Source organism: Protopterus annectens, chromosome 5.part1 (genome assembly GCF_019279795.1).
Source record: "Protopterus annectens isolate FY-2018-M chromosome 5.part1, PAN1.0, whole genome shotgun sequence".
NCBI classification, from domain to species: Eukaryota; Metazoa; Chordata; order Ceratodontiformes; family Protopteridae; genus Protopterus; species Protopterus annectens.
The window spans coordinates 581,303,252-581,321,422 of record NC_056736.1 but is presented as its reverse complement, the minus strand read 5'-3'; the positions used below and the strand labels follow the sequence as shown (position 1 = coordinate 581,321,422).

At 40.5% G+C, this 18,171-nt stretch overlaps 1 protein-coding gene across 1 annotated transcript in view; it reads right to left on the bottom strand.

The window, feature by feature from the left end:
• Positions 1-18,171, bottom strand: part of EMSY (EMSY transcriptional repressor, BRCA2 interacting) — a 1,287,433-nt gene that overhangs the window by 184,545 nt on the left and 1,084,717 nt on the right. Inside the window, exon 16 of the mRNA XM_044072832.1 lies at positions 103-320. Coding sequence (XP_043928767.1) covers positions 103-320 — 218 coding nt within the window. The remainder of the gene's footprint in view (positions 1-102; positions 321-18,171) is intronic.

Below are 18,171 nucleotides of genomic sequence, written 5' to 3'. Positions count from 1 at the left end.
AAAATTAAGTTACTTACATGCATTACTGATCATTATGCCTGATCCTCCTTTAATGAACGATGTTCTATAGATGGAGTGACTGGGAAAAAAAACAAGCATTACCTGCTGTACTAGGTGTGTAATCTCAGAGGACACTGGGATAGACTTGACAACTACTGGACTCTGTGCTGCTGCGTGAACAATTTGTTGTACTACAGCCCTCTGGGAGTGTGTTGTTTGCTGAAGGCTCTGTGTCTGCTGATGACTGGCAGTCAGAAGTGATGTCAGAGCCATTTCTCCTGAGCTGATGCTGCATGTGGTTCCAGCCCTGGCTGTTTTACCTTTAAAAAGAAAAAAACAAATCAGAAATTAAAAAAAAATAAAAAAAATGTATTACAACCTGATAAAATTCAACTACAAGTACTAATCAGATGGGCAATAAGCATAAACAAATACCCATCTTAAGACAGCAGCCAAAGTTCACACACATGTCATCTCGGTATGAAAAACTGGTCAAAAGTTCTGAAAGTGGGATCATAACTACAACTAATTTTAAGGTAGTCTTCAAAGTAACAATAATCCTGAACTTTTCAAAAAAGCAAACAGGAAATGTCACTTGGGCAAGGCAACACAAATAAGTCTCAAAGTGTACATTTCATCATAATCACAAATGAAAACTTTGCAAAATTATTAACCCCTCTGCAGCTGACCACTTTCAAAGCTACTCTCCCCAAATGCCAAATATTTGACTATTTTACTTAAAATGTTAACAGAATTGCCTATAATGTTCCTGACTGTCTGATTCAAATGAAAAAAATTGTTGCATCTTGAATGTTAATGAAAACAAATGCCAATTTAAAAAAATAGAAGTATTTATATTACTCATTTTAAACCTGAAGACAGACCACCCTTTGTTTTCGATAACTTTTATATTTGTTACTGAAGTAAAGGTGCTGTGGCGTGAGAACTCACTAACAGATGATGAAGCAGGAACAGCAGAATGCCCAAGTATCCCAACTCCCACAGCTACGTGTAGGAGGGGACAACTCCTCCCCACTGTGGAGATGCATGCTTTTTGTACTGAGTAATACGGTGGTCAAGACCATGACATCTCCTCTTTTTCCCCAACGAAAAGGTAAAGGCATAATAGCAAGCCTTAACAGGTATTTTGAGAGTTCCACTTGCATTTTAAGCACTAGGGAGGCATGCAGGGCAATTAGGGAGATGGGAGCCTTCTACCACTGGCTCCTCACCCACGCCTGAAATGCTACAGGACCAAGCCTGCTGAAGAGCTCATACTGCAGCAGTGATCCTGCTCATATGGTGACCTCTTACACAAGTGTACTACATTCTTCATACGCATCACTAATGCAACAGAATTCCTACCATATCGGAAGACTACGACAGTTAAGAATTTGGGGACAAAGACTGGAGGTCTGTCCTGCCAGATCCTCCCGGGGAAGCCCTTTCAGAATTGCGGTTCCTAATCCTGTTCTGCTCTTCAACTGGAGATGCAACTCAGAATGCTTACAGAATGCACTCCAAGTAGATGCCTTGCAAACACAGACAGGATATTCCAAAAAAAAAAAAAAAAGAAAGCAAGGGGCGACAGGCTGCCCTGGTGGATTGAGCCCTCTAAACTGCCACTATATTGCTGTTCCATGCACCTCCTAATAAAAATACACTTTACTAGACACTTGGGGAGGATTGGCTTTAAAGCCGGTTTGCTTGCTTCACTGTAGTGAAAGCCACAACAACGACTTCATATGCTTATCACCTTTTATACTTTCCTGATAGTACCAGAGCTGTACTGGATGCAGAATTCTGTCCCCTTTATTTTGCATTTGTGGGAAAAACATACAGTAGTTGAATGGATTCACAGAAAATTCTGAAACCCCATTAAGCATGAATGAGGCACTAGTTCTGAGGCTCCCAGTAGTGAATGGTTTCTTGCACGCAAAACCTGCAGGGCTCCAAGATGATACCAGACAGACAGTCTTCAAGGACAGAAACGTCAAGGGAACTCATGACACTGACTTGAGGGGGTCCAGGATCAGTTTTTTTTTTCTGCATAAAGTTTAAATCCCCAAGGATCCTGCATCCTTTATGGGCTTATATTGACAATTCTCCTGCTAAACTGATTTACAAGTAAGCGATTCACCATGGGTGAGACTCAGAAGGCACACAGAAATGTCAGACACGTACTTTAATGGAAGAACATTAAAGACCTCCTGAAAAAAGGATGTAAAAAAAATTCACCAGTGTAGGACACACAAAAGGAAGCCACACCATACCTACACATCATTGTGAACATGCTCGGCCCTGCTTTGATATATAGAGAAAAAAGGAATAAACTACAGGTTTTGCAATTTCAGGGCAGTGGACTTTCAAAGGCGAGGCTAGAAAACCCAGCTGTTATAGTTTACTGTTACAAACAAATAAAAAGGAGTGGTTTTTGCAAGGGAGTGATAACTCCCTTTGCCTTCTTACTACATGTTTTCTCTGCAAGGTACAAATAGTTAAACAGAAATCAAGAAAAATGTATCCCGCTCATCCCAGAAATGCTTTTATCTCACAGTACAAATACAACAAACAGAGTACACAAATCCTTAAAATATGCAGCAAGACACCGTAGCCAAGACAAAACAGCATCTAAGGTAAATGCTCAGAAAAAAAGCTATGAATCAAGCAATACTGGTAAAACTAAACAGCTGTTTGCCAATACCCCTTTGAAATTTCTTAATAAAACCTTTAAGAAATGAAAAATAGTGAACTCGTATATAACGCATTTAACATTACTCTTCCATCCTTATGAATTTTAGAGTAGTTCAACAAATCGACACCAACCCCCCCTTCCCCGAATAAAAATGCCTATTCTAGAGAAATGTGTATGATTTTTGATGCTGCTATGAGTATGTGCTACATTCTTCACTCTAAAAAGAAGTCATCCACTCATCACTAATGGAAAAAGTATAATGCAACATGCTAGACTGGCACAATGAAATTAATATCTATGTTTATGTCTCACAAACATCATTCGAATTTTGACAATAAGTGAGAAAATGTAAAGGTAATTATACATTGATACAAAATGCACCCACGACTGCCATTCTAACACAGGGATTTAAATGCAGCTCCATGATGTATTCAACATCACTGTACTGTTAATCTAACAGGAAGTTTTAGTCACGTCACATTTTCCATGATGGAAAGGTTAGTTTTCTGGAGAAAGATGGACGATTTTGAATTCCAATTCAAAGGAAAGTCAATAAAAACGTATTATGGTGGTGTGCTAAAATTCTCTGCCTGAAAAATCTCATATGCATATACATAATGGAATCAGGTTGTAAAATAAAGTAATATAGACTACTACTGTGAAATATTTCTGCAAGCCCATGTTGAAGTGAGAGCATCTCAACCCCTACTCCAAGAGTTCTTGATAACATTTTTAGTGTTGCATGTGAATACAAAACACACCTTAACCTGCCGTTCTACCAAAGGATATTTCAGTTCAGATAAATAATGAATTTAGCCTGACAACCCCCTCAGTACAATGAAGCTTAGTTCACATCATGCTTCAAACCACAAAAAAACTGCCTATACTAGTGAAATATTTTTGATTTTTACTTTTGACTGAATAACAAGTTAATACAGACTTATTCTTGACATGCCTGGCACTACCCATTGTGGGCAAAACTCATACTCCAGTCCCTAATTAAAAAAAAAAGTATAATGCACAGGGGGAAGGGAATCTGACATCACAGGTGATGTGAGTTTGGAAACACACTTGGGGAGCCGAGAGTTGCATGGGGAGGAGATGGATGAATTTCTTCCCCATTCCTGGGCAGGGGATATCCTGGGTTAAAAAAACACCAGAACATAAGGGAATGATTTCTACCACCTATGGTTACAGCCAAGGTTGGTGACGGTATATTAACACAGGGGAGAAAGGAACAATGCACGTCACCATGACGCCAAGCATGCAGCCACTCAAAAGGAAAAGGTAGTGCAAAGCTTCTAGGCATAAGCCCTTCAAGCACAGTATACACAATAAACGTGCAATTATTCACCAGCTGGCATTAACAAAGCATGGAGTGGGGACTGCCACAGCTGGACCACATACAGCTGAAAATGTAAACGAAAGCAGAAGGGATGTACGGCACAGTATGCCAGAAAAAGGAAAGATGGGACACTGGAATGCAGCCTTTCATAAGAATATTAAAACAGTATGACACTTTCTACACTGTGACACTGAAATGCCTATGAAACATTGCATTTGGCATTTAGTTTTAAAAGTCTTTATGTCAGTCCTCCTTTAAGTAAAATAAAATGCATTCAAGACTGTTATTTAACCCTTACGGAATTCAGTACCATACTAAGATGACGAACCCCATCAATCCCCCTTGACCGCAGTTAAGGGAATTTTGCACCAACCTTGACAAGCAAGACAAATGATTAACTGTGAACAAGTGACAGAAAATCATCAGTTACCAACACAACTTGCCTCCCCACTAAAGACAGCCCAATTTCTTAGTGAATACATCTCTGATTGGTTGTAAGCAAAGTTAAAGAAATAGATCAGCAATATATTTTTTTTAACTTTCTGTTCTCTTACACATGCCATGCCGCTCCTTAATGAGCTACATCTGAATCATTTTCCAGTGATAAAGTAAATAGTGCACATTGCTTTCAGATACGGCCTGCCTCTCTGCTCCCCAAAGATGAACACCATACGACAGTGCATACTTCTAATGTTTTCAAAAAAATGCTTAACGGCATAATTAAACAAGCCAAAAAATGCTGTTGTGCCTTCCACAAAGAAATTCAAATTTGTATCCAATGGAAAATGATTGCAAATAAAATCAAAAGAGTTGACAGCTGCAGACGTCCTCCTCTGTTGACAGCTGCAGACGTCCTCCTCTGTTGACAGCTGCAGACGTCCTCCTCTGTTGACAGCTGCAGACGTCCTCCTCTGTTGACAGCTGCAGACGTCCTCCTCTGTTGACAGCTGCAGACGTTCTCCTCTGTTGACAGCTGCAGACGTTCTCCTCTGTTAAGAACTTCAACCAAAATGGAGTCAACGTATTTAGTTCTGATGAAGTTCTTAGAGTAGAATGAAAGTGGCTAACTCTTGTGGTTTATTTACTTACAATAAATTTCCACTGGATGTGAATACTAATTGGTTCTTTGAAGGCAAACAGAGTTTTTTCCCCCGATACCTCTTATGTCTGAGTGGGACCAAAGTGAAAGGAACAACCATCACAGTAACATAATTCAACTTGATGCTCTTGGACACAAAATGTACTCACTCCCTGGCAAACCATTATTAATGACTAGGCAAGAGTGATCCAGTAAATGTACTATCCTTTGCTTTTACACATAGCCTGCCTCCCCCCAAAGATGGGCACATTTTGAAACTATCAGAGTGAAAGAAATGATGGCCACAGAAAATGTGTCATCTTGCTGTTCTCAGATACATGCTCTGTCCTTACCCAATTATCAATGATCGTTTAATAACCACATAACATCCCTTTGTTTTTAAACAGTCTGATCAATATCTCCTAAAAGCTAACCATTTTCTGAAGGTTTTTCCTCAGATGTTTATAATCAAAGTAAATGAAATAGTGGCCAAAGCAGTGTATTTCAATTGGTTGCTCTGAATTATGTATTTCCCCTTGTAAAATGTAATTATTAAAAACAATGATCAAGTAAGGTCCACTAGCTTTCACAACAGTTTGCCTTCTTACTTTGTAGTTTCAAAAATAAACCCAAGATCATTTGCCCCTGTACTTTTTTCCAATATCCTCTTTGAAATTGCGCATACCAACCATTGAGCCTCATCCTATCAGCTATATCCATTCGTTTTCTTACCCTACTATTCCTTTTTAAGTTTCTCCAAATCTTTTGGGTTTCTAATACCATGACAGGAAAGGACCCCATTCCTTAATCAAAGTATGATTAAAGTTCATGAAATTAGTATAGTTTCTCTCCTTGATGTCAGCCAAAAGTGCTCTTCGCAGTACCCACAACATGTCCAGTAATGCGTCCTCCTGCAGTTTGTACAGTTACATGTATTGGTAACATACCTAAATATGATTGTAGACTCTTTTATACAACCCTCCTTACTCCTACTACTACTGGAACTATTTGGGTATCCTTCTTCCACATTGCTTTCATTTCTGCTTACAGAGCCTGATATTTTATAACTTTGCATCTCTCTGTATGCAAGACACTGTAGTCACTGTGTGGCACTATTTCAATAATCAATGCTACTTTTGTCTTTTCTTGGACCACTATATCTGGTTTTCTAGCATTTATCTTTTGAACTGTTGGTAATGGATGATCCCATGTGAAGAAACTTCATTTTCTATGATGCTCTGTGGTTCATGTTTCCAGTGTTTTTCAGCCACATCAGTACCATAATGTTTGCACAATCCCCAGTGCAGCAGGCTTGCTACATTATTATGCCTTTCAGTACACAGTTCTTCTGCCATAAGTATGTCACAACCAGCAACAAGGTGTGCGACAGTTTCCAATTTGGTTTTACAAAAAAAAAAATAAGTTATGTACTCACCATAACGTTCCATGTGTTGTCCATCTCGCCTTCATTCTTACAAAGGTTAGGTTTGGATCTGATCCTCGGATCAGACTTGGCCTTGTATACAAGCTTGAGGTCTTTCACTAGCTCGTGGCTAACCCTTACCTCATCATGCACCAGGAGAGCTCCCCAGATCTTGTTTGCAGCTATAAAAAGGAATACAAAGTAAGGGTAGCTTAATACCTTATAGAGCAATCAAGAAGGTCAGAGATAGTTAGTAGGCAATTGTATCAATTCGGTCTTCCAGGAGCAAAAGGCTGGGGGAAAAGAGGGTGGGGTGTAAGCATGAAGGCCGGATGGACAACACGCATGGAATATTATGGTGAGTACATAACTTCTTTGTGTGTTGTTGTCCTATCTTGCCCTCATTCTTACTAATGTTGGGACAGCATCCTTAGCACCATCTTTCTTTGGTGGCTCACGGGAGAATATTCTTCAGAACTGTGGAACCAAAGGAGGCCCTGTTCCTGGTGGCCAAATCAACTTTGTAATGAGTGATACAGGTATGTGGGCCTTGCCCATGTTGCTGTAGCACAAATGGTATCAATAGGTAGTCTAGCCCGAAAGGCGGAAGAGGTTTCAATGGCTTTTGTAGAATGACTTTTTACTTTATGGAAAAGATCCTTGTGAGATTTGTAAACGAAGGTTATAAAATCTGAGAGTCATTTTGAAAGAGTCGCTTTAGAAATTGCAGCACCTTTCTTTGACTCTGAAAAGGATACAAAAAGTTGGTCAGATTTTCTGAAGTCCTTTGTCCTATGTAAGTAGAAATGTAACTATGTACCATCCAGTTGGTGCAATATGTATTCCGCCTTATTCTCAGTCAGGACAAAATACTGGTAGTTCTATGGATTAGTTCAAATTAGATTCTGAACATACTTAAAAATTAAGGGTTTGTTCATAAGGATACTCTCTATGGAAAAGCATGTGTGGGGGGGGCTTTACTGACAAGGCTTGTAGCTCTGACACTCTTCTAGCAGAAGTAATTCCTACCAAGAGAATAGGTTGCCACGTCAAAAATTTAAGATCACAAGATGATGGTGGCTCGAAAGGGGAAAAACTAAATGACATAAGAAAATTCAAGTCCCATGGTGCTGGAGGGTCTTTAATAGGTGGTCTGAATAAAATGCACCTTTAAGAAAGGCTTTGCATAGTCTATGGGACATAATATTGAGGCCTGATTCACCTAAATGGAAACGGGATATAGCTGCTAACTAAACCCGAACAGTAGCTGTGGCTGCACTTTCATTGAATAGCTTTGCCAAAAATTCTACAATGAAAGCTACTGGGGCAGAAAAAGGATCAATGTGATTATTTGAAGCCCATAAAGAAAATCTTTACAATTCTCTTCTATATATCTTTCTTGTTGAAGCCTTATGAGACTAAATTAGGATAGGTTTTACTGAAGGAGAAAGGTTTGGGAGCCAGGCTATGTTTGCAATCGGAGCAGCCAAACTGTCAAATTGAGGATTTGAAGGGAGGGATGGAGCATTCCTGATGCATAAGTCAAGAGGTCCGGAACTGGGTCTAGAATCCAAGGCTCCTCCTGGAGATGAGACCACAGGAAGGGGAACCAGATTTGACGAGGCCAGTATGAGGCGATGAGTATTAAGTTCCTTCCCAAGAAATACGCTTTCTGAAGAACTTTGGGTATCAACAGAAAGGGAGGAAAGGCATAGAGGAGACCTGAGAGCCACTCCTGGACAAGTGCATCCTTTGGTGACTCTGCCGGAGGGGGGATCAGGGCAAAGTAGCTGCTACATTTGGTGTTCATGGATGAGGCAAAAAGGTTGCAGCAAAGCTGGCCCCATTTGCGGAAAATATTTTCAGCAACTTCTTGTTTTAGGGACCACCCGTGAGGCATCAGAATTGCTCTGCTGAGTGTCTGTAATCACGCTGGATTTCCCCAGGATGTGCATTGCTACCAGAAAGCATTGGATGGAGGTTGCCCAGTGTCATACTCTCAGGGCCTCCCAACAAACGGGGTAAGATCTGGTCCCTCCTTGTTTATGTACTATATAACTGACATGTTGTCTGTGTATCGCAACAGTCCCCAACGGAACAGAGTCTTGGAATGCCTGCAGTGTTAAAAGCACAGCTCTCATCTCTAGGATATTGATGTGCAAATGGGCCTCGTGATCCTGCCAAGTGTCTTGGACCGTCTTTCCCAGATAATGCCCCCTCCACCCTGAGAAGCATCTGTGGTTACTGTGGCTAGTGGTTGGGGAAGTACAAAGGGTCAACCTAGCATGACATGAGTGGAGTAAAGCCACCAACGAAGGTCTTTTTCTGCAAGATTCAGTTATCAATATTTTGTGGGACACAGGCAGCTCCTGCATTGACCAATGAGTGGATAGTAGCCACTGGAGAGTTCTCATGTGCAAATGTGCTAATGGAATTGAGGGTATTGCTGCTGCCATGCCCCCATGGCTTTCAGAACTGCCCTTGCTTGGGCTTTTTCTTGGAAAGAAGACTTAAAACCTGATGTTGTAGAACTTGCATTCTTTTTGGAGGAAGTTTGGCCATCATCTTTGTTGCATCTAATTCTGCTCCTATAAAAACAATGCACTGAGATGGCAGCTTTTCCGTAGCTTATTGTGATTCCTAGGTGAGAGCAGAGCTGTAAGGTGGCGTCACTCAATTTTTCTAGTAGATGCTTGGTGGTGGCGGTTAGGAGCCAGTCGTCTAAGTTTGGAAACACTCTGAATCCTAGGCATCTCAAGTGAGCCGTATCTACTGCTGTACACTTGAACACTTTGGGGGCTGTAGTGAGGCCAAAGGGCAGAGCTCGAAACTGGTAGTGGCTGTCGCCAGCCGAAAGCGCAGGTGTCTCCTGGATCATCTGTCCATTTTTTGTGATAGTACGCACCCTGGAGATCTATCTAGTACATCCAATCGTCTTGTCCCAGAAAAGGGAGAATTGACTGCAGTTACCATCTGGAATTTGAACTTTCTTACAGATTTGTTTAGGTTGCTGAGATCCAGAATTGGTCTGCAGTCCCCTGTTTTCTTTGGAAGTAAATCTTGAGTAAGTTCCGAATCCTATTTGGTCTGTGGGGACTGTTTGGATGACTCTCTTGTCTAGCAACTTTTGAATTTCTAAAATTGCCTGTTCCCTTTGTCTGGGTGGAATGTCCAGGATGTTTTTTTTATGTTTGGGACATGGAAGGAAAAGGGTATGGAGTAACCTCTTTATATGAAACTTTGTACCCACTTGTCTCTTATTGTTAGCCAGGTTTTTGGGTACAAAGTTAAGCGGCCCCTGACTGCCTCCAGAGATGGACAGGCAGGCCTCCCTTCAGAGGTGCTGAAAGGGCTTACAAAAGAAGGATCCCCAGTCACCCTGATTCTGTGGACCTCCTCTGCTGAGTGGTTGGAATCTTCCATTACCATTTTTCCCTCTGCCCCGGGGGGACGAATCACCACTTATATCCTGGAAAGTTCTCTGGGATTTTTGAAACCACATTTTTCCACTACCTTTCTGACCTTTGGGGTAAGGTCTGGTAGGTAGGTAGGGAGAAATGGGCTCCTATGGCAGAGAGAGTCTTTCCTTCTTGTTCACACCTGGTTAGTGTCTCCTTGACTTTAGGCCCGAACAGGGATGAACCATCAAAAGGGGATTCACAAAGGAAAATTTAAAGGCCTCTGCAAAGTCACACAAGCTCATTCAGGAATGTCTCCTAAGGGAAATCCCTGAACCCACTGCCCTGCTCGCTCCATCCGCTGCATAAGAAATCAGTCTCATGGAGGAACTGACCAATGAAGTTAAGGTAGAGAGCCAAGAGGAAATTTTCTCTGACACACCTTCAGCTACTAAACCTAGAAGGGTATCTCCTAGCTCTTTCAGGAGATCTCTCTGTATTCAGCGACCTAAGAGCAAATGTCACTGAAAATATGTGCTTTCCATAGTTGTGCATCATGCGAGACTTCTCGTTTGGTGGAGGGACAGAAGAAGTCTCAGAGTTCCTTCTTGGTGGCTGCCGCCACCACCATAGCATCTACTGGGACTCAGGAAATTTTTGTCCATAGGAGAGGTAATGAACTTATTTGGCCTCCAAGGAACCAGTTCCACAGAATCTGCAGACTCCCATGCCTTTCGAGAAACATAAGTTTGTCGAAAGGCAGAGACACCCAAGTGGAGGAAGGGTGAGATCCAAAAGCCTTCAGGTACACAGACTCCTCTGCTGAAAGGGTGGTGAACTTCCAGCCACCTCTCTAAGTAGTTCCAAGATGTTTCCAAAGGAGACATCATCAGGAGGTGACCGTGGGGACCCTTCAAGGTCTTTATCTGAAGTGACGGACTCCTCTGGGGAGTCTAAATGCTTCCTCTTGCATAACCTCTTCTGAGGGACCTGTTCAGAGGGGTATTCAGGAGAGGTTTCGGAAGAGAGGGTTACACCCAGTGGGGCATCCTGAGGATTAGGATCTCCGCATCCCTGTGGATGCAAGGGTACAGAGAGACACCGGTGCCTTTGGGGAAGAATGTCCAGACCTGAGAGTTGAGCTGCCTGTAGAGACAGCATTCTCATCACCTCGAAAGCCCCCCATCCCTGATCCGAGGAAACTCCCAGCTCCGAAGACCAGGAGGGAACCCCTGGGACCAAGGGGGATGGCTCAGTGGCTACCGTAGGAGCTGAGCTTACCCAAGCCGATGCCCCGAGAGGCAAGCTTGGATCAGATAACCATCCAATCAGACTCCCCTCCCAGAGCCTGACTGGAGAGCATCAGCTCCTAGACTCCTCGAGGTCTCATGGAATCGAGGAAGTCAGAGCGATGTTTGGATCTGAAGATCCTATTTTATGTCTCTGTTCAGAAGGTTCCACCAAGATCAGCTCCGGACATTCCGGCTCCGAGGTCTAAGGTCAGATGGGAGGAGGAATCGGTGCAGAAGGGGAGGATTTAGTTGGATCCGATAACAGTTTGGCAAGCACCAGTGTCCTTAACAGCCTCTGCACCACACGATCCACATAGTCATCAGACAGCCTCCTGGAAGAAAGTGTCGAGGGGGCAGGAGATTTGGAGGACTGTAGCAATGGTGACCTCAGAGTGGGAGATGCAATTCAGGGGAATGGCTCCGCAACTGAAACTCCACAGGCACGGAAACTGATGGAGCCAAAGTGGTAGGCCTCTCAGAACAGACGGCCTTCAGATATGCAGAGGAAACTTTGGGCAGCTTTTTGGATGGCTCCAATGGAGCACTAGAAGATGAAGACCTTTTTGCAGATTTATCAGACTTTGAAGGAGGAGATTGGCCAGACTTAAAAAGTACCCAGACCTTCTTGGATTTCTTCGGAGAAGGGGGGTTTTCAACAGGACATTTTTTGTCCACATTCCTCTCGCTTTTTAAACCCAGAGGGTTTAGAATCTTTAGAAGACATCATAAGCGCCAATCAGCACAAAAAGGAAACAGACAACAGTCAGACTATACAAGTGTTTGTGTGTATGTATGTAATATATATATATATATATATATATATATATATATATATATATGTGTGTGTGTGTTTGTGTGTGTGTATATGTGTATGTACGTGTGTGTGTGTGTGTGTGTGTGTGTGTATGTATATATATATATATATATATATATATATATATATATATATATATATATATATATATATAAAAACAGTAACAAAAACTAGACAAGGTGTATTAGAAAGGGAAAGAATGGCAAAGCCCAATGGGCTATGCAGTGAGAATTGAGAACAGGAAGGGGAAAAGCCCTCTAACTAAAACAGGCTATTTAAAGCCAGGATACGGAAAAAAGGACTAACGGAGAAAAATGACAGCCAACAGCAGTTTAAACACAAATACAGCAGAAATACCAACAATACACTTAAGCGGTTATGAAGCAGAAAAAAACAAGTTAGAAAAACAAACAATTTCTCCCAAAAATAAGATGAAAATTGTACTTAGCTAGAGCCAGTGAGAAGAGCACCCGATCTTGTTTTGCGATAAGTGAGATCTGGAGAGCTCTCTTGGTGCATGACGGGATAGGGGTTAGCCACGAAACAGTGAAAGATCTTGATCTTGTACATAATGCCGAGTCAGATCGGATCGGATCCGAACCCAACCTTAGTAAGAATGAAGGCGAGACAGGACAATACATCCTACATTTGTATGTTTTGCCCACAAGTTCAACGGACTTTGTAAACCAGCATGTATGTATTTAAGCCCACTATCTTGGGCCACCAATATTAACCTTTCAGCTCTTGGTTTGAATTCACCTCTCGTTACCATTCCTGATCAACACGAGCTCCCTCCAGAAGTTTTCTATACCTGCAACTATATTTATGCATTTTCCACATTTCTTGTCTTTTCATCTGGTCCTTCACCTTATATTCTTTCTTTTGTTTTTTGGCACATTCACTTGGTGCCTGATTTTTATCTACTTCTGGTTTGATTTCATTCCTGGTTGATGACTATATGCTTCTGTTAGGTTACGCAGGGAAGTCATCTTAGATTTATTCTCCACATGTTTCCAAACTTTACTATGTTTGGGTCTTGTGAAGTCAGCAAATGTGTGTGGAGTCCCATGACTGCAGATCTATACATGTAATCAGTTTCAAGGCGGCCCATCCCTCCTTCGGAACAGGAAATATATAATCTTGGCATACATTTATTTGTATAAATCATTTGGTGAGCATGAAGCATCCGTCTTGTTTTAATATCTAATCTATCCAACACGATTTGGGGCCAATCAATCACTCCAAAGCTGTAAGTTAGGACAGGAAGGGCAAATTGGTTTACAGCTTTGATTTTGTTCCTAGATGTCAATGCTGTTTTCAGGATTAATTTAAGTCTTCTAAAGTATTCCTTACAAAGTTTTACTCGCATTTGTTCATGTTTTACTGCTGATCCTTCATCAATTCCCAAATATTTATAGACTCCCTCTTGCTTAAGTTCTTTTATATTACATTCCTGTACCAAACTGTTTTCCTGGTGCTGCAGTTTTCCTGATTAAAGTTTGCTTTTGCACATTTATCAAGGCAAATGACATTCTAATAATCATCTGAAAAAGTTTTGACAACCAGCAGCTGTGCTTTCAGTTCCTCATCTGATGAGCTACACAATTTTAAATCATCAACAAAGAGAAGATGAGAAGTCTTTAGATTTCGTTGTTTTCTAGAAGCCAAATTATAGCCATGGCCTAAAGCTGTTAAGAAGATCGCAGTTGAAAAAATTCAGGAAGTACCACCAAGGACAAAGACTTCAAAATACTAAGCGATATAACAAACAAGAGTGAAGTTTATTAAAACAAACAGCTTAAAACATAGATGCAAATATCAAAGATAATCACTTTTAAGTGAAATAGTTGGATAAGCGCTTTCCGCAGTAGCCTTCTTCATATCCTATTTCATTAAAACTTTTCTTAAAATTTAAAGAACTCCACCAATCACCGTTTGCATAGGCGGTCAACACCTTCGTTTTAATCCTATCACATGAATTCCAATCCTAGGCCAATCAAAGATCAGCATTAGGACAAGCCTTCTTTACCAGCCAATAAGATAACTTATATGGACGTCCTTTCAGAATGGGTTTAAGGAGAACTACCCCATTCAAACCTGGAGTACAGTCTGCCCTTAAGTCGATTATCTATTTCACTTCAGCTTTCAGTCTTATTCTGAATATCACCACCCCTCATACTTTCTGTTACCTGTTCCAAAACCATGACTTTGAAGGAATGCGATGGCATTGCCAATACATGACAAGCTAATGCATTAATTTTAACCAAATTGCATAGATCATATAGATGACGAAGAATTCTTGCTTTAAATTGTTGATCTGTTTTTCCAACATAGTAAGCAGAACATATTTGGCAGCTAGCTAGATATATTAAATGCTTAGTATTACAATTGGCATAGCTCCTATACTGATATTCTCTTCCTGTAAAAGGATGACGAAATTAATTACAAGTACTGATGGAAGTACAAGCCTTGCATCTACCACATCTAAAGGTGCCTTCCTTTTTTGTTCTTAGCTCACAGCGTGAATCTTGGAAACCATCTTTTCCACATAGACGTCACTTTAGAGTCTTTTTATTTTTAAAAACAAATCTTGGAGCTTCCCCTATTATCTCTTTTAGTCCATCATTAGCCGTAAGAACAGGCTAATACTTTTTTACAATACTGCATATCTGTGGGGTGTCTGTGCTATAAGTCAGGATACATCCTAACCTCTGATCACTTGACTCTTTCTTCTGATTTTTCTTGCAGGTAGATCCGTACTCAGAATAATATGGTAATCTTTGACCTTTCCTTACAGCCATAGCCTGTTGTAGGTCCGCCTTCATATCTCCTTCAGGGTAGCCTCTATTCTTAAAATTATCCATTAATTTCTTCTGTTCAAACAAAAAAATCTCAGCCTCAGTGCACAACCTGGGTTTGGTTCTCCATAATAAAAAAAATGCAGTGCTGGTTTGTAAGTATCTAACAAACTCTGATAGATCATCTTCAGTGCCTTCCCATATGACAAAAATGTCGTCCATAGAACAACAGGTGCTTATGCCAAGGGTTAGAACCATTCAAAACATGGACAGACTCCCACTGAGCTAACACCAAGTTGAAGTAACTTTTGGCACAGGGAGTGTCCATGGCGACTCCCCATCTCTGCCAATAGAAACAAATCATAACTGGCTGGATCAACGAGCCCTTATCAATGTATACAGAAGATGAATTAAAAAGCCTGTTACCATGAGCTACCACTGTTTTAAAAGAGACAGCTGATTTTTTGGAAATAGTATATAATGTAATGGGGAAACATGACAGTTAAGATTTGCTACTGGTTACCATGAATATACATAGTCTATTTACCATGATACCCAACACTTATGGCACTGAAGCTATTAAGCACTCGGCACAACTGGAGGCGCCTAATACTGAGCATATTTGTCTGCTATTAGATTTAGTGTTGGAGAACAATATATTTGTTTATGGGAATGATTCTACCTAAAACCCCCACTACATTTTTAGAGTTTAAAGTCCACATTTCCACCTTGGAATTAGAGTTTCTAGATGTGAAACTATGACTGGATTCACCCAGGGGTCTTGAAACTACTCTCTATAAAAAGGACACTTGGAGAAATCATCTTCTGCATAATAGTCGTATGCACCCTAGACATTTTTTCCCAATATTATGGAGAACCAAATCCTAAGTATATCCAGGTTGTGCACAGAGGATGAGACCTAGTTTGAACAGAAGAAATTAATGGATAATTTTAGGAAAACAGGCTACCCTGAAGGAGATATGAAGGTGGACCTACAACAGCTATGGCCATAAGGAAAGGTAAAGGATTGCCATATTATTCTGAGTATGGATCTACCTGTAAAAAAAATCAGAAGAAAGAATCAAGTGATCAGAGGTTAGACTTGAACCTTGCCTGCAATATAAACATGACAAACTGGAGAGAAAGGTATGTATCCCAGAGACTACCCCTTCCCTGGAACAGACTCCCCATCCATGTGAAGCAGAGTTCCTCCCTAATCAAATTCAAGTGTAACATGGACAATTGGATAACAGGAAATTCATCCCTGGGTTTGGCACCTATGTATCTAATGGACACAGGCAGCATGTAATGGTTCATCCCCCAGGCCCCTGCTTCTAAATATGAATATTGCAAATGAATGGAGTATCTGAAGAAAGTCTGAAAAGAAGCCTTGTAAAGTGTCCTGAACTATGCATCTATCTGCAGTAGCCACCAAATTCCTGCACGAACCTGTAGTTAGTGTGCCATGGAAGGGGAGGAGGAGAAAAGAAGGGGCAGACTTCGGGCAGCAGTCATTAGGGCTTTCTTTGCAGCCATTCTCTACTTCCCCCACAGCAGGACACAAATGGTGACAATTTTCTTTTAAAAAGACTTTTGGAAGAGTCTCTCTGCTAGATCACAGACCTTGCCATTTCCTTTTCTAAGTGATCTAAATGTCATCTGCTGTTTTTTCAAATGCAGTACATGCGGTGTTGCTGTAGCCACTATTTAGGTTATGCTCACCAAGAAAAGTAGAATTCAGTTTTTCCAGTTTCTCTCTTATCAACACCTAGTATGAATCTGATTCAAGACAGAACCAAGAACCACAGGCATTTTACCCAAAGTGTCAAATACTTTAACAGTATAGTTACTGTTTAATGTTTGCTAACCTGGTAGGTAGATTGGTCCAAGGACCCTTTTCAGACACAGCCTGGGTAAGGAGGCACTAAAGATTAGAATGCACTGGTAACCAATAAATTACTAATATTATGGGGTAAATTCTATAGCAATACATTTAGATATATACAACTCTATAATGCAAGATGCATATAGATATACCAACTGTTGGGAACAATTCTTGTTCAAAGAAATACAAGTTCAAAAGAAGTGACGCTACATTATTGGCCTTCAAATAATATGGTCAGTTATGAAGCAGAGGATTTACAGGTTACATCAGTGAACATGCGGATCATTTGGTCTATATAAGTGATCAAAACTGAACATCTACTTGACCTCAACACTTGAACATTTATTGTCTAGGAGAGTGAACAAAACTCAGCACTCATGCTGTATCACTGCAAACAATGAGCAATGACCAAGACACATCAAGTGAGGATACAGATTGTATGAAACACGTGAATAACTTCCCTGTTTCAGCATTTCACTAGCCCATGCTTCTATATCCATACATACAACATACCCACAATATATACAATTCATTCACTTATGTACTTACATACAGCTCTGTACACCCACTAGGCAAAAGGTATAGATCTAAGTGAACACATATACACATCCATGTAAACACACTGCTGTATCTCAATTGAGTTTTTATACCAGTTTGCGGGCACCGGCATATAAATGTTATGACAACTGCTGTCATTAAAACAGCTGCAGCAGCTGATGTGTCTAAAGTGGTAACATTTTTTTTATTATTATTATTATTATTAATCATAAGAAATAGAGAACACAGCTTCAAACAGTATCAATAACAAAAAACAAAACACGGTATGCCAAACAAGGTCACAAGACTTCTTTTATTAAGTTAGTTAAGTGCTTTCATTTCCTGATGTAATGATATTTCATCAGGACTATCTACACAAGCTAAAAGACATGATTTAAGAAATGCAAACAACAAAATCATAAGACACCATCATCCAATGGAAACTTTAGAAGCTTAGTTAAATAAAAACATTTTTAAAAGGAAAAAAAACACCTAAAACTGCCTTACAAGACACACAAAAATGTATTAGGAGTTGACTCCATTTTTGCATACAAAAGGAATCAGAATTTGAGACAGATTATGACAAGGAGCTCAAAAAGACTTATGTGGTGTGTTCACACAGTAAGGACATGTTTATATGTGGGTCATGTTCATAGTGCAGGTATATTTTGAATACTATTAATTCTACACTGTAGGTGCATACTCCAAAGTTATTCCTTGTAATGGGGAAGACTAACATGAACTGAAGAGGGTAAGTATACTTAACTACTTGTTTAACATGACTCTTTATGTAGGGAAAACTGAATGAGCACTGCGATCCATGATTTATGAACATGTATATGTGATTAAAAGGGGTGATGAAACTAATGCTGTAAGCAAAATTTCTAAAATGTGTTCCAGTTTTAA